Source organism: Peromyscus leucopus, chromosome 23 (genome assembly GCF_004664715.2).
Source record: "Peromyscus leucopus breed LL Stock chromosome 23, UCI_PerLeu_2.1, whole genome shotgun sequence".
Taxonomy (NCBI): domain Eukaryota; kingdom Metazoa; phylum Chordata; class Mammalia; order Rodentia; family Cricetidae; genus Peromyscus; species Peromyscus leucopus.
This window is the reverse complement of record NC_051082.1, coordinates 26,341,412-26,363,527: the sequence shown is the minus strand read 5'-3', so window position 1 is coordinate 26,363,527 and position 22,116 is coordinate 26,341,412. Positions and strand designations below refer to the sequence as shown.

Sequence of the window (22,116 nt, the reverse complement as noted above, 5' to 3'; positions counted from 1 at the left end):
TACAGGGACTGAAAGGTAATATTTTAAAAGACTCTGCGTCTGTTTGGGTCAGAATTGGACTCACAGGCAGCCCAGGGGAGCAGTCAGGATAGTGCTCAGGGAGGGAGCTACGGTCTTTGTGATGAGTGGGGTGTGGTATTGCACACCGGTAACCCTAGCAGACTGGAGACCGAGGCAGGAACATTACCACGAGTCCGAGGCCAGTTTGTGTTACGTAGAGTTCCAGGCTAGCTTGGATATACCAAGAAGCTTTCTTACAAGACAACAGCATAAACAGAGATAAACCAGACTTGGTGGTGGTCCTCCCCGGAATACCAGCACTTGTGAAGGCAGGTTGGAGTTGGAGACGTGACTTGGTTGGTAGAATATGCTTGTCTAGCATGCACAAAGCCCTGGGTTCCATTCCTAACACCGTATAAAGCAGGTCATGGCTTGTAATCCCAGCGCTTAGAAAGTGGAGGCAGGAGGATCAGATGTTCAAAGTCATCCTTAGCTACGTAGGGAGTTCCAGTCAGTCTGAACTAAGGGAGATGGGAAGGGAAAAATCAGTAGCCCTCTTGAGAGATGCTCCCTCCCCCTCCCCTCCTCTAAAGGTATTTGCTGACCAGCAGTTTTAGAACTGATCAGAAGTTGAACTCATAGAAAGATAAGGCTGGAACAATAAATCTATATATCCTGGACTTGGTAAAACAGGATATGGAGAGTAATGGACTCAACTGACCAGAAATTGAACTCTGTGAAAATAGGACTGGAACAATGAATCTGAATGTATTTATCCTGGGTTCAGCAAAAACAGAACATAGGGAATTAAAAAAAAAAAAAACATTATGTCTCTGTAGATACCCTGAATCCTGTTAGCCATCAGGAACCTCATGCTTATAGTTCAGCCGGGAACTGCCTCACCCATAGCCCCCTCGTCCAGTCCCGAGAGATGTAACCCTCTGCGCATAAACCTTTCCTATATAAACCCTTTAAAGGGGGTGCTGGGGCCGCTCTCCTCCACCTGCTGTGTTTGGAATGGACCAAGCCAAGCCCGGGCTTGCTTTGTTATTAATAAACCAGTGTGTTTGCATCGGATATTGGCTCTGTGGTGGTCTGGTGACATGGGCACAACAGAGACCATCTCTCTCTCTCTCTCTCTCTCTCTCTCTCTCTCTCTCTCTCTCTCTCTCTCTCTCTCTCTCTCTCTCTCTCTCTCTCTCTCTGAGACAGGATTCCTCTGTGTGACATTCCTGGCTGTCCTGGAACTCACTCTGTAGACCAGGCTGGCCTCGATCTCACTGAGATCCACCTGCTGCTGCCTCCCAAGTGCTGGGATTAAAGGTGTGTGCTACCACCACCCAGCACCCAGCAGAGACCATCTCTTAAACACACACACACACACACACACACACACACACACACACACACACACACACACGCTCAAGGCATGCACACAAGGCCAGGACAGATAGAAGGAGTCCAGATCTGGCTATGATTAGAGGGAGCTACATTAATGACCCCCTTCAGGTCCCCACTGCCCATACTACAAATCCATCTTTCTCCTTCCCTGCATTTCCCAGATGCCTTTGGGATACACGTGGTCGGTCCCTTCTCAGCCTGTCCTCAGAAAGACTTGTTCATCTCTGTCCTTTGTACCAGACAGTGGGGTGGGGTGGTGAGGGAGCGTTTGAGACTACCTTTCCCCTCTGCACCCCTCCAAGGCCAGTCTCTGGTCAAACTAGATTCCTTGTCTTGCAAAACACCGATCTGACCCTCACCTCCTTGCTGTCCCTTCCCAGAGACACTCTTTGACCCAGTCCCCGCTGCCTTGCGCAATCCCCCGGAGAGGGTGTGTGTTTCTCAATATAAAGCCCCCTAGATTTGTGCTAGCAAGCACACCTTCTCTATTGAGATCCCCGTCTGCACCCCTGGTGGAGGTCCCCCTTCTCTTTGGGGTCTCCAGGGACTTCGTGCCCAGGTTGGCTTTTATGGAAATGGCTCCTGCGTCTTGGAAGAGTAAACATCCATTTGTAGGGTAAATCGTGTTTCTGTAGCCTGGTTGGGTTTTTAATTCTTCTTTACCCAGTTCTGGCCAAGCAGGCTCAGTCACTACCACCACCCCCCAATTTTAAATTACTATTATTTATCCATTGCATTTGGGTGTCTTCAATCGTGCAGTCCCAGGGATCAAACCCAGGACCTCGGGGCTTGGCAGCAAGCACCTTTACCCACTGAGCCATCTCATCAGGCTTTCTTTGTCTCTTGTCCCGGCCCAAAGTGCCTCACCTCTAAACGCCCCGAGGCACTGTGGCTGGGTGGGGAAATCACCTGAGCGGGACTTGAGAACAGCAGGTGATCTGACTCCCCTCACCCCCGCAGGCCCTCATTTCCGGACACCAACCTCCTCCGGCTAATGGTAGGAAAGTTGCTGTTGAGGCAAAGTACAGATGCTGGCGTATTAATGACAATAATAGCCATGATGGCGGTGATAAAATTGAGGGGGGGGAAAACAACACTCTTTGAGACAGAGTTTCTCCTGGACACTCCCAGGCATTAGCCTCGGAGTCCCATGTGAAGGGGCTCCACTTTCTTGTCTCACTGGAGCCCCAGATGAGTCTTGGGGACCCTCGCCTTCGGCTCTGAACCCTAGCTAAGCTTGGCTGCTCGTTTCTCCCAGTGTCCCCGCCCGGTGAGCGTTCAGGTGCTTTGGGCTGGTGACTCAATGTCCGTCTCTCGACTGACCTCAGCATGAGACTGGGGGCTGGGGGGAGATGATAGTTTCCTGTGATACCAGCAGGTGACTCAGGGGCCCAGGACTGGGGCCTCCAAACGCCTTTGTTGGCCCAGGTTCAGGAATCCAGAGAAACTGGTCGTGGGGGAGGCCTTGGGGACTGAAACCCCTCCCTCTGCCTCCGCCCCTCCTCCGAGATGCTTTAACTGCTGCACCTGTGCGCCGCTGGTCCTGGTTGCAGGTGTGGGGCAGGAAGGAGCTGCAGTTTTGGCGCTTGGTAGCTGGTGTACCCCACTCAGCAGCTCCGACTGGCTTCGTGTCCCCGATCCTGACTAGAAAAAAAAAACTCTTTCGGCCCTCGGACTTCTGTAACTTCCAGAGAGATACTATTTTTCCGTGGTCTCCAACCTTGACCCCTGCAGAGGCTGAGCAATGGCGTCCATGGGACTCCAGGTGCTGGGCATCGCCTTGGCGGTCCTGGGCTGGCTGGGCGCGATCCTGAGCTGCGCGCTCCCCATGTGGCGGGTGACGGCCTTCATCGGCAGCAACATCGTCACGGCGCAGACCAGCTGGGAGGGCCTGTGGATGAACTGCGTGGTGCAGAGCACCGGGCAGATGCAGTGCAAGGTGTACGACTCGCTGCTGGCCCTGCCGCAGGACCTGCAGGCCGCCCGAGCCCTCATCGTCGTCTGCATCATCGTGGCCGCGCTGGGGATGCTGCTCTCGGTGGTAGGGGGCAAATGTACCAACTGCATGGAAGACGAGACCGTCAAGGCCAAGACCATGATCGGAGCCGGCGTCGTGTTCATCATCGCAGCCTTGCTGGCTATGGTGCCCATCTCCTGGACCGCACACAACGTCATCCGCGACTTCTACAATCCCCTGGTCGTTGCCGGGCAGAAAAGAGAGATGGGGGCCGCGCTTTACATCGGCTGGGCGGCTTCTGGGCTGCTGCTTCTGGGAGGAGGCCTTCTCTGCTGCAACTGCCCACCTCGCAGCAACGAGAAGCCGTACTCCGCCAAGTACTCCGCCGCCCGCTCTGTCCCCGCCAGCAACTATGTGTAAGGTGGGCCGCTCTGCTAGGACCCCATTGCCTTTGTTATTTTTCTTGGATTGAGTTCACAACAGCCTGTGATCCCCTTGACTTCTCTCGGGACCTGCCCTGCTATGGGCCACTAACGGCTGGGGGGACAGCAAGCCCGGATTGTGCTAAGTTACTGGCTAAAGGAGCCCTTGCGGGGAACCATCTGCCCCACTTGAACACATCTCAAGGCTCCTTTCTCCGGCAAGGATGGATGTAAAAATGTTTCCTTGCTGCTTACATCCAAATTGCTCATGGATACAGGGCTAAAGGCAGGAGCTGCTGGGTACCGCAGTGGAGGCGGGAGCTGGGTCCTGCTGGCCAGGCTAGCTCCGCTCTGACTTGGGGCTCTCCAGTGGGTGTCCTGCTCATGTTAGCACCTCCACTGACCCTTTTCTATCCTCCTCACGCTCTCTGCCCCACATCTGTTACTCCAGCGCCACTCTTGCCATTATGCTCCGTGTTTCTCAGCATACCTGGTCCTGCCTGGAGTCTTGGTGTGACTGGATGACTGTGACTGAGGGGGGCATTGGGAACCCGATGGGATGGGTTCTGCCGAGGAACGCCAGTGACTGACAATGATTGGGGCCTTACCCACCCACCCACCTACCCGCGTAATGGAGTTCTGTGGAGTGGATGGACGGGTTTGAGGGAAGGGTGGAGGTGGATTAAACTGGTTTGGGGAGTGCTGGTGTGTGCTGGGGACCTAGAAGCAGCCCAGACTGTCCCCACCCCTTTCTAGTACTATCTTGCTAAATGCCCTGCCCCCCCCTCCCTGCTCAGAAGTACCCTGAGCATCCTGAGCCGGCCCCTCTCAATTCCCTACCCTTGTCCATTTCAAGGATGCTGGCCAGTCTGCCGAAGGTATGGGGGCAGTGGGGACAATGGCGTTGCAACAGGGACTCTCCCGGGACGCCCCTGCCTTCTCAGTGGTTTCTTGTTTTGTAATTTAAGGTCTATTCACAGCTGTAATTATTATTGTTTTCTACAATAAATGGCACCTATGTACAGAAAAGGTCTGGGCTCTTCTCTGTATTTGTGGATGGGACAGGGCTGGAGGGATGGCCGGGGGGGGGGGGGGTTGTGGGGTGGGTGGGGACCTTGATATTGTAAGAAGTTGAAGTGATTTCAAGGGCTGAGGACGCAGCCCAACTGACAGAGAGTGTGCCTGGCATGCCGGACACCCCGGCTTTCATACTCAGCCCCAAATAAACCAAGTGCGGAAGCAAGAGGATCAGAACCTGAAGGTCATCCCCCACTACATAGTAGGTTCAAGGCTAGCCTGGTCAACTCGAGACTCTGTCTCCAAGAGTGGTTTCAGAGAATTTGTAAAAACCAGAACTAGCTCTAAAATGGGGGATCACCATGTCTGAGCCTTTTGTGAGACAGGGTCATAGTATAAAGCCCAGATTTATCAAGCTCAAGGCAATCCCCCTGCCTCAGTCTCTTGTACACTACCATGATGGCAAGCCCTTCTTTTGTTAGAGGGGAAACCCTGTGTCTAGGGCCCACTGTGTGTCCAGGATTGTTGGGAGAAAGAGCTGGGGATACCAGCAGGGACATCGGATGGGAGCAACTAGGTCTGAGGAGTCACCGACCTCTTCCATTTTGGTTTCCCTTTCTCTGAGCAGCCAGGCTGGCCTGCTTATCTTTCACAGGTAGCTGGTGCCACCATTCTGCCTTTGTTGTCCCTTCCCTGGGCTTGGAATGTCCTTTCCCCCACTCCTGAAGTCCTGCAGGTCTTGCAGGTCTGGTCTGCAGCCTCCTCCCTAGCCAATCCTCCCACAGCCCTGGAATGTCTAAGGTCCTGAATGCCCATAAACCCACACCTGTATAGCCGCAGGGCATCCTGGGCCACACCTGGACTTTCCCATTCCAGTCCCTTTGGGTTTTTATTGTTTTGAGACAAGGTCTTAATGTAGCCCAGGCTGGCCTCCGAGCTATGTAGCTGAGGATGACCTTCAACTCCTGATCTTCCTGCCTTCCCTTCCCAAGTGCTGGGATTAGAAACATGCACCACTGTGCCTGTTTAGTGAGGTGCTGAGGAGGAAAGACTTGTGTTTGAGGGTCCTTCCTCTCAGGCCTGGATCCCTGCTTTGATTTTTGAGACAGGGTCTCATGTATCCTTGGCTGATCTCAAATTGTTCCCTGGCGAAGGCTGGTTTTGAATTCCTCATCCTGCCTCCCACCTCCACTTCTCTGGGGCTGGATTTATTCAGCGCTGGGATGGAATGGGGGGCTTCCTCTTACACCTGAAGGCTTGCTAGCTTCTAGTTGTGAGTCCTAGCCCACACAGTTCCTTTGTGGAAGAGAAATGAAATCCCTGCTCACATGAAAGTGTGGCTCGGAGCCCCATCTGAGGTCAGAGGACAACTTTGTGGAGTCGGCAGCTCCTTCCTTCCATGTTGACATGTGTTTGGGGCAGAATCCATGTCACCAGGCTTGCACAGCAGGTGCTTTTACTGGCTGAGCCACCTCACTGGTCCACCTGTCACCGCTTGACCCCGTGGGTATAACCAAGTTCTCATAGTGAAATTATCAAAGTGGTTTTTTTTTTTTTTTTTTTTTTTTTTTTTTTTTTGGTTTTTTGAGACAGGTTTCTCTGTGTAGCTTTGCACCTTTCCTGGAACTTGCTCTGTAGACCAGGCTGGCCTCGAACTCACAGAGATCTGCCTGCCTCTGCCTCCCAAGTGCTGGGATTAAAGGCGTGGGCCGCCACCGCCGCCCGGCCTCAAAGTCAGGTGTGGTGGCTTGTGGTAGCACTCAGGAGGTAGAGGTGGGAGGGTCACGAGTTCAAGACCATCCTTCATTACATAGCCAGTCTGAGGCCAGCCTGGGCTACCTGAGACTCTGTAACAGACTACAGCTGTTCCACTTCCCTTCCATAGTTAATTTTTCCCCCCTCTGTAGTACTTGGGATCAAATCCAGGGCCCCCCATGTTAGGCAAGGGCTCTCCTGTTGAGCCACCTAACCCTCCTCCTGGTTAAACATTTAAAAATTAGGTGGCCAAGTGTGGTGTTGAACACCATAATCCCAGCACTCAAGGCAGAGGCAGGCAGATCTCTGTGAATTTGAAGCCAACCTGGGTCTGTATAGAGAGCTCCGGGCCCTGCTAAGGCTATATAGTGAGACCCTGTTTAAAAACAAACCAACAAACCAACAAACCAACAACAACAACAACAAAACGCAACCAGCAAAACAAAACAAACAAAGGACAACTCTCCCCCAAGGTGCAGAGATGTAACTTCCTGGGTAGAGGGTGAGCCTAGCATATCAGAGGTTCTGGGTTCAAGCACCAGCACTTCCCATAATGAAGGGGTGCAGGCACACGGGCCTGGAAAGTAATCCCAGATGTTCCATCAGTGACAGCTGGAGAATCAGGGCTTTGGGGTCCTGCTAGGCCTCAGCAGGTTAAAGGCCCACCAGGCCTGCAGCTTATAACAAGAGACCTCTTACATCCTCTCCTTTCTTGGGCCTGTGAGATGGCGCCACAGGTCATGTGCTTGCTGCCAAGTCAGATGACCTCAATTCCAGAGCCCATATGGTTCTGCAAGTTGTCCTCTGCCCTCCGTTAAGCATGTATAGCGTGGCACATGCACATATTCATACACACATATATTGTGAAGAAATATATAAATGTTAATATAAATATAAATAAAAAATGAAAAAAATTAAGCTTTTTTCCTCTTCTAGTTCCCCCACCCTGTGCTGGAGATAGACTCCAGGGTTTCTAGGCAATTGTACCACTGCTGAAACATACCATTGGCCCCTCATTGGGGGATTCTAGCAAGTGCTCTACATCTCTACACCTTTTTAAAAGTTTATTTATTTTTATTTTATATACATCGGTGTCTCCCCCCCACACCCCCTTTCTTTTTTCTTTTTGGGTTTTTTGAGACAGGGTTTCTCTGTGTAGCCCTGGCTGTCCTTGAACTCACTCTGTAGACCAGGCTGGCCTTGAACTCAGAGATTTGCCTGCCTTTGCTTCCTGAGTGCTGGGATTAAAGGCTTGTGCCGCCACCGCCCAGCTATGCATTGGTGTTTTGTCGGGTACCCTGGACAGTGGAGTTATAGACAGTTGTGAGCTGCCATGTGGGTGCTGAGAATTGAACCCAGGTCCTCTGGAAGAACATCCTCTGCAAGGACTGGCAGTGTTCTTAACCACAAAGTCGTTCCTCCAGCCCCTCTCTACCTCTTTTACTTTTTGAAATAGAGTGTCACCTAATGGTCCAGGTTGGCTTAGATTTCACAACATAGCCCAGGCAAGACTTGAACTTTGTATCCCTCTGCCTCAGCTTTTCAGGTGTCTAGGGTGTGAACAACCAGGCGAACCTAGGCATAGCTCTTTGTTCCAGGCAGGCTGAAAATACTTATTTTTCTACACTAGCCTCTCCTGTGACTCCGGGAAGCCAAATCTGCCCCCTGCCAGCTTAACCACAGATAACATCTCGGGGCGAGGGGGGCATGACAATTGTTTACTTTCCTCTATTCTGTCCGGGTTTCGATATAGCCTTGCCTAGCTCAAACTGGTTGAAACCACTAAGTTCTTTGCTTGGGGGCCGAACAAGTGTCCAATGAAAGTTATTTTGACATCCTGGGGCCCCAGACTAGAATCTCAGATCAGGCTAAACCACAATTTTCTGACAAGGCTTCTCCGGTCATCCTTCTCCCATAAATCATATCACCACTCCATTTCTTTGTCTTTAATTTTTTTAAAAACATTTATTTTCTATTGTTGCTATGTGTGTGTGTGTGTGTGTGTGTGTGTGTGTGTGTGTGTGTGTGTGTGTTTTGTGGAGGTCAGAGGACAACTTGCTGGAGCTGGTTCTCTCCTGTCATGTGAGTCCTGGAGATTGAACTCAAGTTACCCTCTGAGCCTGTTTCTGTCTCATAAATACCTTGAAATTCCTTTTATGGAGGCATATTTGAGACAGTCTGTGTGTGTGTGTGTGTGTGTGTGTGTGTGTGTGTGTGTGTGTATGTAGGTATGAACATATCATGTTTCCTTGCTTATGCTCCACCTTATTTATTTATTTACTTTTTTGAGACAGGTCTCTTACTGAAGCTGGAGCTCACTGATTGGCTACACTGGCTGACTAGTGAGCTTCAGGAATTCTCCTGTCTTTGCAACCCTGGCTCTGAGGTTACACAAATACGTGCCACCCTGACTACCTCAAAAACCTGAATGCCGGGGACCTGAACTCTTCACACCTGCGTAGCAAGTACCTTACAGGCTCCACCATCTTCCCGGCCTGGTTTTTCAATTTTTTTTTTTTTTTTGCATTATTTATTTATTTTTTACTCTGTAGACCAGGCTGGCCTCAAACTCAACAGAGATCCACCTGCCTCCGCCTCCTGAGGGCTGGGATTAAAGCGGTGTGCCACCACTGCCCAGAGTTGTTTTATTATTTTTTAATTATGTCTCTGTATGTGTGTGTGTGTGTTTGTGTGTGTGTGTGTGTGCACACCTCTGGCTAGGAGGCCAGAGGTGTCAGATCCCTGGGGCTGGAGTTACAGGCAGTTGTGAGCCACCGCATGTGGGTGCTGGGAACTCTGGTCCTCTGGGAGATCAGGAGACACTCTTAATCACAGAACCATTTCTCCAGTCCCTGAAATTATTATTGTAATTCTTGTGTGTACATGTGTATGTGGGTGCCAGTCCAACAGCATGTGTGTGGAGGTCACAGGATGACATTGTGGGATCAGTTCTCTCTTGCCGGCTTTATGTGGGTCCTGGGGAATCCAAGTCACCAGCCTTGCTGAGCGAGGGCCTTTACCTACTGACCCTCCTCACCAGCCCTGCCATTTATTTTTTAAAAATGTTAATTCCATTTATTTACTTATTGTGTGTGTGCATATGTGAGTATATGTTCTCCATAACACATGCATGGAGGTCAGAGGTCAAACTTGTGGCATTGGATTTCTCTCTTACAGTGTGGGTCCTGTGGATTGAACTCAGGTTTTGAAGCTTCCAAGTAAGTGCTTGTGCCTTCTGAGCCAATTTGTCCACTCTGCTTTGTTTCTTTGAGATAGGATCTCATGAAGCCTAGGCTGGTTTTGAACTCTCTATGTAGTCGAGACTGGCCTTGAACTCCTGATCCTCCTGTTTCTACTTTTGAGTGCTGGGTTACAGATATGCACTATCATATCTAACTTGAGTTGAGGTTTTAAAATAACATCTCTTAAAATTCATTGCGTTTGTTTCTAGTCGGACTTTTATTTGGGCCGCCAGCTCACAAATAACGACACGGAGGTTTATTATTAATTATGAAAGCTTGGGCATTGGTTTAGGCTTGTCCCACTAGCTCTTATAACTTATTGACCTGCTTTTATTAGTTCACATTCTTCCACGTAGCTCAATTACCTCTACTCTGTATTGTATGTCCGACCTCTTCAGTGCCTCCCTGGCGTCTCCATCCTGCCCATCCCGCTTCCTCTGTGTCTGGCTGGTGACTTCACCTTTCTTCTTCCCAGAGTCCTCTCTACTTCTGGAAGTCCCACCTAACCTCTTCCTGCCTAGTTATTGGCTGTTCTGCTCTTTATTAAACCAATCAGAAGGTGCCTTGGCAAAGACACAGCTCCACATTCTACACAAATATTCTGTAATGTTTATTCCTTTAAAACTTTTCATTTTCAAAAACATTTTATGTGTATAAGTGTCTTGCCTGCATGTATGTCTGTGCATCATGTGTGTGTGTGCCTGGTGCCTGTCAAGGGCAGGAAGAAGCCATTAGATCCCCTGGGACTGGAGTTACAGACAGTTGTGTGCTGCAATGTTGGTGCTGGGAATAGAACCGGGTCCCCTGCAAGAGCAAGAAGTGCTTTGTTGTTGTTGTTCTTATTTGTTTGTTTTTGGTTTTTCGAGACAGGGTTTCTCTGTGTAGCTTTGCGACTTTCCTGTAATTCACTCTATAGCCCGGGCTGGCCTCGAACTCACAGAGATCCGACTGCCTCTGCCTCCCCGAGTGCTGGGATTAAAGGCGTGTGCTACCACACTGTGATCTTAACTGCTGGGCAAATTCTCTGGCCCCCTTATTTTATGTTTTTGAGACAAAGTCTTCTCACTCTATAGCCCCGGTTGGCCTTTAACTCGTGATCCTCTTACACCTGCCACCCAAGAGCTGCAAACACACAGGTGATGGCTGGTTAAACCAACACCTTGATATTTACCTATTTCTTTATTTGTGCGCGTGCGCGCGTGCATGTGTGTGTGTAAAGCTTGAGTACCTGTGTGAGTGCTACAGTAAATATGTAGAGGGCAGAGGACAACTTGTAGGGGTCATTTCTCTTCATTCGTCACGTGGGTCCTGGGGATCCAGCTCAGGCCATCAGGCTTGGTGGCAAGTGTGGCTTTACCCGCTGAGCCACCTTGCTGGTCCTAATTCAGTAGCTTTTGCAAACTCATCGCTTCAAGGACTGCCACACTGCTGGGGATGGAAGGGAACTGGGTTGTGTGGCAGTAGATAGTGGTCTCCGTTCCTTTTACTTTTCTGTATCTGGTACGTGCATAGACAGCTCTTACACCCGAGTGTGGGGGTGCACCCGCACATGCGCAGGCATGTGGAGGCTAGAAGCAAGGTATTAGGTGTCTTCCTCTCTCTCAGTCTCTGTTGTCAGCCTTATTATTTTGAGGCAGGATCCCTCAATGAGGTGAAAGCTGACCGTTTTGGGTCCACCCATTTTCCTACTCCAGGGGTGGCGATACATGCAGGTAGCCCATAACTCATGATTTCCCCCGCCCCCAAGACAGGATTTCTCTGTGTAGTTTTTGATGCCTGTCCTGGGTCTCGCTCTGTAGACCAGGCTGGCCTCGAACTCACAGAGACCTGCCTGGCTCTGCCTCCCGAGTGCTGGGATTAAAGGTGTGCGCCACCACCGCCCAGCATAACTCATGCTATTTATGTGGATGCTGAGGATGTCGGTTCAGTTTCTCATGCTTTGCAGAGCCAACACTCTTACCCATGGGGCTTGCTCCAGCCCCGTGTGCCTGAATTCTGGGTCCAAAGAAACTAGAGGGGTCTTTTCAGTCCTCTGGGATTTACCTAGCAAAGCATTCCCAAGGGGCAGGTTTGGGAAGAGGTGTGGCTCTCCTTCCTCCTAAGGGATGGTTGGCCACCAGTCCATGAGGGTGGAGGGAGCAGAAGAGGGGGTAACAGGGTTCGGACAGCTGCGGATACATCAGAGCTAGCCCTCTGGGATAGGACTTCAGTGAAATAACTCAACTTTATTCCAGGGTACAGGAAAGAAATGGGAATGGGTTAAGTGGCATGCTCCTGTCATATAGCTGAATTAGTGGAAGCAGGGCCCTATCAAAACAGCATTAACCTCATTACCACGTGGGATTCTGGGAAACAGTGTTTGCGGGGACCTATGTCAAGGGTCATCCTTGAGATAAATCAGGCATCCAGGCCTAGAGATATCCTTCGGATAAGGTTAGGTAGGGAGCAGGAAGCCCTTGCTGGTGGGGGCGGGTCCTTCATGTTGCCAAGCTTGGAGAAAGCTGCCAGGCCATTCATTGGCAGAATGCAACCTCCAACCAGCAGGACCTCCCAACAAGATGGACCCATTTTTTTTTTGTTTGTTTGTTTTGTTTTGTTTTTTCAAGACAGGGTTTCTCTGTGTAGCTTTGGAGCTTGTCCTGGAACTCACTCTGTAGCTGAGGCTGGCCTCGAACTCGCAGAGATCCTCTTGGCTCTGCCTCCTGAGTGCTGAGATTAAAGGCTTGAGCCACCAATGCCAGGCAGATGGACCCATTTTTATGGGGCAGAGCAGAGAAGGCCAAGAAGACGGGCCCGGCTAGGACCACACATAGGGATCAGTGGTCACCTGGGGCCTGGACGCTGGGCCTCTCTCCCTCACCCTGGACTCTCTCCTGCTTTCGGTAAAGGTAGATGATGCCAGAGATGAAGCCGTCGCTGGCACCCAGCCCTGTCTCCTGTTCTGAGGTCGCCAGTTCCCAGCGCTCCACAGGCTGGGCCACCAGACGTTCCCACTCTCCAGCCTGCTCCAGGGAGTCCAAGGTTGCTTCCAGCGCCTCCTTGTAGGGAAGGTTGGATGGGTTGCTCCTGGTAGTCAGACATACGAGTCCACCTGGGGAGGGGTGGGGGAGCTGGATGAATGAATATAGGGGAGTCTCTGCTCAAGACTTCAGTTCCAGGCCAGCTTCCCACCTCCAGGGTTTGGGACTTAAAGTCGATTCTCCCAGCAATCCCCTTCAGTTTTGTCAACCTGATGGTTTCCCATGGCCCTCATTTAAAAAAAAAAAATCCCCCCCTCCCCCCGCCCCAGCACTGCAGATGAAATCATGGGCCTCAAACATGCTCAAAAAGATATTACAGCTGAACCACGCCTTCAGCCCCTCACCGGGGGATTCTAGGCAGGGGCTCTACCACTGAGCCACACCCTAGCTCCTCACTGGGGGATTCTAGGCAGGGGCTCTACCACTGAGCCACACCCTAGCTCCTCACTGGGGGATTCTAGGCAGGGGCTCTACCACTGAACCACACCCCAGCCCCTCACTGGGGGATTCTAGGCAGGGGCTCTCCTACTGTGCTCATCCATTGAACAAAGTCCCCTAACTGTCATGGGGGTTTCTAGGTGAGCACTCTACTGTTGAACTATATCCCCAGTTCTATCTATCTATCTATCTATCTATCTATCTATCTATCTATCTATCTATCTATCTATCTATCTACTTATTCATTTTTCAAGACAAGGTTTCTCTGTGTAGCCCTGGCTCTGTCTTGAACTTGCTCCATAGACCAGGCTGGTATCAAACTCTGAGATTCCCCTGCCTCTGCCTCCCACGTGCTGGGACTAAAGGTGTGCGCCCCCTCTGCCCAGCTCTAGTTCTTTAATGTTTGCTTTTGAGACAGGATCTTGCTACGTTGCCCAGGCTGTCTTAGGAATCACTGTGTAGCACAGGCAGGCCTGGACTTTGAGATTCTGCTGCCTCAGTATCCTTAGTAGTTGAGATGACTGGTGTGTAGTACTAGGTCAGGTTCCTATGCAAGCCCCTAATGCCCAAGTGTCTTGTCCTTGGTAGGGTCAGGGAGTTCCATGCTGGCTGCTAACCCAGCTCCATTAAAGACAAGCTTGGGTCTAAGGGGACAGTAGAAGACACATGAGCTTTGGTCCGTGGCCAAGACCCTTCATTTCTTTGTATCTAAGTATTTTTGCAGGCATTGGGGGGTATGATAATTTTGTTTCGTGAGACAGAGTATGTGTGTGCATGGCGACTCAGGTCCAGCAGTTAGCAGCCTCAGGCAGGAAGAACAAAACAAAATAAAAAAAAAATTAGAGGGCTTATTTAATTTTTTTTTTTATGTTTATGGGTGTTTTGCCCACATATATGTCTATGTACCACATGTGTATAGTGCCCATAGAGGCCAGAAAAGGGCATTGGGTCTCCTGGAACTGGAGCTACAGAAGGTTGTGAGCCACTGTGTGGGCGCTGGAAATCAAACCTGGGGCCTCTTAAACACTGAGCCATCTCTCTAGTCCCAAGAAAGCTGGGAATTTGAATCTGACTTCCGGGCTGGCCTGGGCTCTAGCATGACCTTGTAATCTCCCTGGGAGGACTGGAGGGGTGCTGAAGAGAAGCTTGTGTCCTCCCTTCGGCTGTCCGACTACTGAACAATGGCTTCCCCCAAATTGAAATTTCCCCAGGAGTCGCACGCAGGAAAAAGGAAAAGGCAGGAGCCTGGTGCCAGCAAGAGGAGGAACTTGTGTCCCTGAAGAGACTTCACCTCGTTCTGACACTGGTCAGTCAGTCCGTCTTGCAGGAGACGCTGGAGCCAAGTGGTAGGCGGGACCATATCTCCATGGGGACGGCTCGCCTATTGTAAACTCCTGCCCCTCTTTAAACCTCAATTCCATGTCAGGACTAGGAAAGGGGGTTTGGGGTGTGTGTGTGTGTGTGTGTGTGTGTGTGTGTGTGTGTCACTAGACTTCTTTGCTCCTCTTCTAAAAGAGGCCACATTGAATAAATCTCTTTTCAATGTTTTTCACTATCACTTGGCTATTTATTTATTTCACTATTACTTGGTATTTATTTATTTATTTATTCATTTATTTATTTATTTATTCACTTATTTATTTATGAGGCAGGGTTTCTCTGAGTATCCTTGGCTGTCTGGAAACTCTGCAGACCATGCTGGTCTCAAACTCACAGATCTGCCTGCCTTAGTCTCCTGAATGCTGGGACTAAAAGCATGCACTACCACGGCCCAGCCACTTGGTTTTAATTGGTCTGACGGAGATGGGTGGCTGGGCTCAATTTGTTGGGGCTGTTGGGACCCAGGCTTTCAGAACCTCACTTTCTTTGTGTGATGACCCAACAACTTTGTTATTTTTATTTTATGTGCATGAGTGTTTGCCTGCATGCATGTATGTATGTGGACCATATGCATGGCTGGTGTAATGGGCAACCAGAAAGGGTATTGGATTCCCTAGAACTGTTACACACAGCTGTAAGCTGTCATGAGGGTGCTGGGAATAGAACCTGGGTCCTCTGCAAGAGCAGCCAGTGATTGTAACCCAGAGCCATCTCTTCATCCCAACACAGAACTTTTATTTTTTATTTTTTCTCGAGACAGGGTTTCTCTGCGTAGCTTTATGCCTTTCCTGGATCTTGCTCTGTAGGCCAGGCTGGCCTCCAGCTCACAGAGATCAGCCTACCTCTGCCTCCCGAGTGCTGGGATTAAAGGCGTGTGCCACCACCGCCGAGCTCCAACAGAGAACTTTAATTCCAGCATTCAGGAGGCAGAGAGAGGTAGGTAAATCTCTATGGGGTTGAGACCAACCAGGGCTACATAGTGAGACCTTGTCTGAAAAAAAAAAAAAAAGCCTGGCTGAGTCAAAAAGCCCTGGCTGGAGAGACGAGGGACTTCGTCCGAGCAGCTGCAGTGTGTCCAGTATGGCTGGTTTCTGGCAGATGGGTTGAGGAAGGCTGGGGCGCTGCTGGGGGGGGGGTGGGTGGGGGCTCAGGCTGGAACAGGAGAGCCTGTTTTGGTTAGGTTCATGCAACAGGCATTTCCGGTGCTTCCGAGCCCAACCCATGCCACCATGAATGACCCTGCAGATGTCCTGGCTTTTCTTGGCCTCTCTGAAACACCTGCCTAGACATGCCTAGGTTTAGCTCCAGGAGTGGAGCTTGGGAGAGGAAGTATTATTATCTCACAGCTTCCTCATTCTGACCTCAGGTCAGGCCAGGTAGACCCTCTCTTCTTCTTTCTTTTTTTTTTTTTTTTTTTTTTTTTTTTTTTTTTTTTTTTTTTTTTTTTTTTTTTTTCGGAGGGTTTTTTGTGCTTTGCGCTTTCTGGAGCTCACTTGGTAGCCAGCTGCCTCAACTCACAGATCCCTGCCTCTGCTCCGAGTGCTGGATTAACGTGCGCCACCAACGCCCGGCACTTCTTTCTAATCTCTTCCCTTGTGACTTCTTCCAGGCAACTCCTTACCCCACCTTCTCCGAATGTCCTGCCCCAACCCTTGAAAATGCAACTTTATTCTGAGAGTGCTAAGCCCTCTCTGCCTTTTCTGGAATCCCCCAGTGAGGGGCTGGGGTGTGGCTCAGTGGTAGAGCACCTGCCTAGAATCCCCCAGTGAGGGGCTGGGGTGTGGCTCAGTGGTAGAGCACCTGCCTAGAATCCCCAGTGAGGGGCTGGGGTGTGGCTCAGTGGTAGAGCCCCTGCCTAGAATCCCCCAGTGAGGGGTTGGGGTGTGGCTCAGTGGTAGAGCACCTGCCTAGAATCCCCCAGTGAGGGGTTGGGGGTGTGGCTCAGTGGTAGAGCACCTGTGTAGAAAGAGTCCCTCAGGGAGGCTAGGAGCATGGTTTGGCCATAGCGTTTCTTCCTAGAATGGCCTAGTGACGGATTATGGGGCATGAAGCCCACTGGAAGCCCTAATTCCCTCTCCAGCACCATAAGAAAGGCCCAGCATACCCCACCCCTCAGTGTGTGAACTCGTCTAGGCTGTTCCATTGTCATGTGGCATGAGTAGACCTGGACCTGTGCCAGGAAAGGAAGACCATGGAGCAAGGGCAGTCCCCAAATCGGTAAAGGGCACTGGCAGAGGGAGCTGAACTGATTTCTACTGTGGACCAGGGCTGAAGCAAAGGCCGAGGGGACAGGTGGGTACCCAACTGTCCTTGTCAGAAGGGGAAGGGATCCCAGGGACCACACCATTTGGTTAAGAAAGGAAACAAAGGCCAGAAGGGTGGCGCTCTGTCTAGCTGCCCAGTAGATAGCAGGTGTGCTGGTGGTTACCTGTCTGCCCTTATCCTGTGCCTGCCTCTGTTGGTGGCAGCCAGGGTGGAGCACAGACTGGCAGGTGGTGAACTGGGAAGCTGTGTGGGGGTGGGTACTCTATGCACCGTCCTATCCTTCCTCAGCCTGAGTGAGTCCAGGGTCTGGGGTCTGCGCGCTGTGTAGCGGGGGAAGGGGGGGCTGAGCCTCAGGGGAGGGGTTGGCTGGGGTGTGACTCACCTGGCTTGGTGACTCTTAGGAGCTCAGGAATGGCACTGCAGGGCACCTGTCCCTCACTGAGGGCCCCCACCATGATCACAGCGTCAAAGGTCCCTGCGTGTGGAGCGGGGTGGAGAGGCGTGGTGATTACTATTGATCGTCAACTTAACGGGATCTGGGAGACAAATCTCCGGGCTTGTCTGTGAGGGAGTTTCTAGATAGAGCCAATTCAGGAGGTTAGACCTGCCCTAAGGGTGAATGGCGCCATCCCATGGCTGCGGTCTCGGACGGAAGAACATGGAGTACTCTAGCTGAGCACCAGCGTTCACCTCTCTGCTTCCTGACTTCAGCGGCCTCATGTGACTTCCACACCAGGATGTGGGGAACCAAAATGAAACCCTTCTTCCCTTAATTTGCTTTAAAATAAAATCACTTTATTTTGAATCAATTTAAATTTAATCTTACGTGTATGGATGTTTTGCCTGAATGTACGTTTGTGTCTTGCCTGCATGTAGTACCCACAGAGGTCAGAAGAAGGTATCAGACATGTCCCCTAGAACTGGAGTTACAGACAGTTGTGAGCCGCTGTGTGGGTGATGGGAATCGAACCCAGGTCCTCTGCAAAATCATCAAGCGTTCTTAACTGTTGCGCTGTCTCCAGCTCACTTTGTTTTTATTTTTAATTATGCATAGAGGTGCATGGATATGTGCACATGCCTGTAATGCCCTTTGAATCCAGAAGAGGGCACTGGATCCCTTGGAGTGAGTTGGACCATTGTGAGTTCGCTTGATGTGGGGTGGGTGCTGGGAACAGAACCTGGGTTCTCCACAAGAGCAGTATGAGATTTTAACTGCTGAGCCATCTCCCCAGCCCAGTTACTTTTTTTTTTTTTTTAAAGATTTTTTTCAATTATTTTATTTTTGGTTGTGAGCCTAGCCTTTAACAGGGGCTGACCCATCTCTCTAGCCCAATTTTTATTATTTTAAATTATGTGTATGCATGCGTGTCTCTGTGTGGGTATATGCACACCAGTGCAGGTGCTCACAGAGACCAGAGGCTTCGTATCTCCCTGGGGTTGGAGTTATAGGAAACTGTAAATCATCTGGTATGGGTGCTGGGATCCAAACTCAGGTTCTCTGCAAGAGCAGAAGGTGATTTTCACCACGGAACCATCTCTTTTCTCAAGAATTTCATGTCTTGCCGGGCGTTGGTGGCGCACGCCTTTATTCCCAGCACTCAGGAGGCAGAGGCAGCGATCTCTGTGAGTCGAGCCAGCCTGGCTACAATGAGTTCAGAAAGCGCAAAGCTACACAAGAGAAACCCTGTCTCGAAAAACCAAAAAAAAAAAAAAAAAAAAAGAATTTCATGTCTTTTTGTTGTTCTGTTTTGTTTCTCCGTGTAGCTTTGGAGCCTGCCCTGGAACTCGCTCTGGAGACCAGGCTGGCCTCGGACTCACAGAGATCTGCCTGGCTCTGCCTCCAGAGTGCTGGGATTAAAGGCATCTGCTACCACCGCCCGCCACTCCTGCTACTTTCATGTCTTGTTTTGCTTGTGACCCACTGAGTTTAACTGGGGGTGGCTTGCATGAGCTTGGTGTGTGTGTCTCGGGTGTGTGTGTGTGTGTGTGTGGTGGGGGTGGGAGTGGGGTTGGGGTGGGTGTAACTGGAGCATGGGCAACTTTACCAGTGGCTACACCACTGAAAAAAATGACTGTCTCACCCCCAGCAACTGCCTGTAGCTCCTAGGGATGGGTGGGACCTTATGATTCAATTGCTTCTGTCTGGTGTTTTGTTCCAGCAAGAAGAAAAGTAATCAATAGACGATGTCATGTATGCACTGGGTATAGGAGGACCTCAGGCACCTGTAGGATCTGGCCTTGTATGTGAGATGGGGTGACGTCAGACTCTGGATTGGAGGGGAGGGCTCCCATAGGATTCCAGGTGAAGATGGAGGCCGGACAGAGGGGATAATCTTGGTTTTGTGGGTGACAGTGGATCGGAGCAGGAAGTACCTTCAGGGTTGGGCAGCGGCTCCTGGCCCAGGGTGCAGAGGCTGAGGCGGTGGTACAGGCCACGTGCCTGGGCCTGCTTCAGCATTTCTGGGCTTCCATCCACCCCCTGCACCTGGAGGAAGCCCCGAGCCTGCAGCTGGGAGAGAGGCTGGCATCAGTCATGGCTCATCGCCTGCCACTGCTCAGCTGGGTCCTTGTACGTTGTGACCAACGAGCCAGAGACAGAGGATGGGTTCTTGGTCAAGGAGTGGCAGGAGATGTGAGCAGGAGGGAGCTAGGTGTGGTGGCTCAGGCTTGCCATCCCAGCTCTTCTGGAGGCTGAGGCCAAAGAATCCTGAGTTCAAGGCCAGCCTGGGCAACTTAGTGAGACCCTCTCTCAAAATAAAAAGCAAACTAAAGGGCCCAGGGTGTGGCTCATTGGTAGAGGGCTCATCAACAACCACCCAGTGAGGGGCTGGGTGTGGTTCAGGGATGGATCTCCTGCCTAGAATCCCCCAGTGAGGGGCTGGGGTGTGGTTCAGGGATGGATCTCCTGCCTAGAATCCCCCAGTGAAGGCTGGGGCATGGTTTAGTGATAGAGCACATGCTTAGACTCTCTCAGTGAGGGGATGGGTGTGTGTGTGTGGTAGAGCCCCTGCCTACAGTTCACTGGCCAGGGGCTGAAGGTTGATTCAGCAGTAGCATGTTGGAGGTCCTGAAGAGAAGGCAGGACATCATCATATCAGAAGGTCTTACCTCCACACCCACCAGGCCAGTGCCGCAGGCCACATCCAGGATCAAGGCACCATGGGGTGGACCGCGAAAGGCTCGACTGAGACAATCCACAGCAAGGCCCGGGGCTCGGTACTTCAAAGCAGCCACGTCCTAGGGGCAGAGCACTTAGTCTAACACCCTCGTGGTCGGAGGACTCGCTTTGTCGGTTGCCTACGTGCCTCCCTGCCTGTTTGAGCCGATGTGTGTTGGACTTTGGGTCCTTCTGGGACCCCAGTAACAGAAGACCCCGGCTTGAAGTGTCTTTTACTGTCAAGGAATCCCATACCAGTGGGACTCAAGCTGGCAGAAACTGGCTACCGGCTGTGGCAGCTCTTAGCTGATCTGTCTATATTGAGTGATGTCTCAATAGCGCCTCCTGCAGGCAGTCTGGGTTGTAGTATTAAGACGGGTCATTCTTGGCTCAAATGTGGGACGTCCAATCCAGAGTCAGAGGGGGTTCCTTAGGGGCCTGTAGTAGAGCAGGTCGCTAAGGAGCACGTCTAGAAGGTTCTTTCCCAGGTCTCTTTTCAGTTCCCAGCTTCCCCGGGATGCACGGGTACTATTCTCGCTTTGCACATAAAAAACACAATCTGGGCCACAAAAATCAAGAACCCTCCGTGTTTTCACCTGGTCGTACTCTGGAGCCCAGTCGTCATAGACGCGGAGCTTGCAGGCTAGGTCGGTGATACCGTGGGAGGCCCCGATCCGGGCCAGTACTTGGGGTAGCCTCTCAGTCTCCTCCCGACTCATCCTCCTGTGGGGACAAGACCCACCCCGTGATGAGGTCCACCACAGTCTCCCGTCCTCCCTCACCCGGCGGAGGAGGATGTTAGCAGAGCTCCAACGCCTTCCCACGTCACATACAGGACCCTGAGCGGACTTGCACACCACGGGACTGTTTGTAGGGGGAGGGTAGATAGATGGGGTGCTCCCGCGCAGGGAATGAGGACTGCACCTCAGCCTGTCACCTCCGGGCTGGATTGGTCTGTGTGTGTATGTGGGGTCTTGCTCACCGCAGGGGTCTCCAAGGAGCTGAAAGCTCAGAACTCACGGCGCGGATTCTCCCTTTCCGGGGCAGACGGGCGGTGGAACTGGACGAGGGGCGGGGCGGAGAGTCTGGCCCCGCCTCCAGCATCCGACGATTGGGTTTCCGTGGGAGAAAACAGCCAATCAAAGGAAAAGGACGACAGCCGCCCCCTACTACGAGCCAATGAGCGTAAGGCTCTAGTCCTCTCTGCTTGGGAAGTTCTCAAACTCTCCCAGGCGGAATTGTTTCTGGTCTGGTCTGCTCCCGTCCGGTCCGGTCTGGTGGTTTGGTTGTTTGGTTTTTCCACAAATAAATAACTTTTTTTAGAGACAAAGTCTCGCAAGGTATCCCTGGATGACTTGGAATTCCTTCTGTAGATGAGGCTGACTTGGAACTCACAGAGAACCTCCTGCATCTTCCTCCCAGGCACTGGGAGTACCGTGCCGCCGCTCCCGGATACAGTGTTTTTTAAAAAATAAAGTATTTATTTGGGGATTGTGCGTGGCGGGTCTCATCTCTCCTTCCACCGCGTAGGTTCCGGGGATGGGATTGTCAGGCTGGGTGCCTTTACCTTTTGAGTCATATCACGGGGCCCAGTTTTTATTTTTATTTTTTTATGGTTTCATGCAGCTCAAGTTGGCTTTAAACTTTCCATGTAGCCGAGGATGGCCCTGAACCTCACATCCTCCTGCCCCCTACCTCCCAAAGGCTGAGATGACAGGTGCCTGATTTATGTAGTTTTGGGCACTGAACTCGGGGCTTAGTGTATGCTACACAAGCACGCTTTCAACTGAGCGATAGCCCCAGTCTTTGAAAGTATTTTATTTCAATTAATTAATTTAAATTATTTTTATTTTTTAGGAAGTATTTCACTGTTCATCAGAGGTGACGTAGCCACACACGGGTGTTGAGAATAACAAATTGTTTAGCGCATGGGAAAAACTGAATTTTAACTTAAAAATTTTTTTTGGTGTGTTCTTTTTTTTTTTTTTTTTTTTTTTGAGACGGGGTTTCTCTGTGTAATAGCTCTGGCTGTCTTAGAACTCTCTATATAGATCAGGCTGGC

The 22,116-nt window shown here is 51.0% G+C and overlaps 2 protein-coding genes across 2 annotated transcripts; one reads left to right on the top strand and one right to left on the bottom strand.

The window, feature by feature from the left end:
- Positions 1-2,917: 2,917 nt before the first annotated feature.
- On the top strand, positions 2,918-4,809 carry Cldn4 (claudin 4). Its single transcript, XM_028862467.2, has one exon. It carries the CDS (start codon positions 3,146-3,148, stop codon positions 3,776-3,778), a length of 633 nt encoding a protein of 210 aa, XP_028718300.1. The 5' UTR covers positions 2,918-3,145; the 3' UTR covers positions 3,779-4,809.
- Positions 4,810-12,453: 7,644 nt separating this feature from the next.
- Mettl27 (methyltransferase like 27) lies at positions 12,454-21,147 on the bottom strand. The gene is made up of 6 exons (XM_028862466.2): positions 21,037-21,147; positions 20,651-20,777; positions 20,006-20,134; positions 19,271-19,406; positions 17,280-17,372; positions 12,454-12,885 (listed from the first exon to the last, which is right to left on the bottom strand). The coding sequence occupies exons 2-6, from the start codon at positions 20,771-20,773 to the stop codon at positions 12,611-12,613; spliced, it is 756 nt and encodes a 251-aa protein (XP_028718299.1). The 5' UTR covers positions 20,774-20,777; positions 21,037-21,147; the 3' UTR covers positions 12,454-12,610.
- Positions 21,148-22,116: the final 969 nt, after the last annotated feature.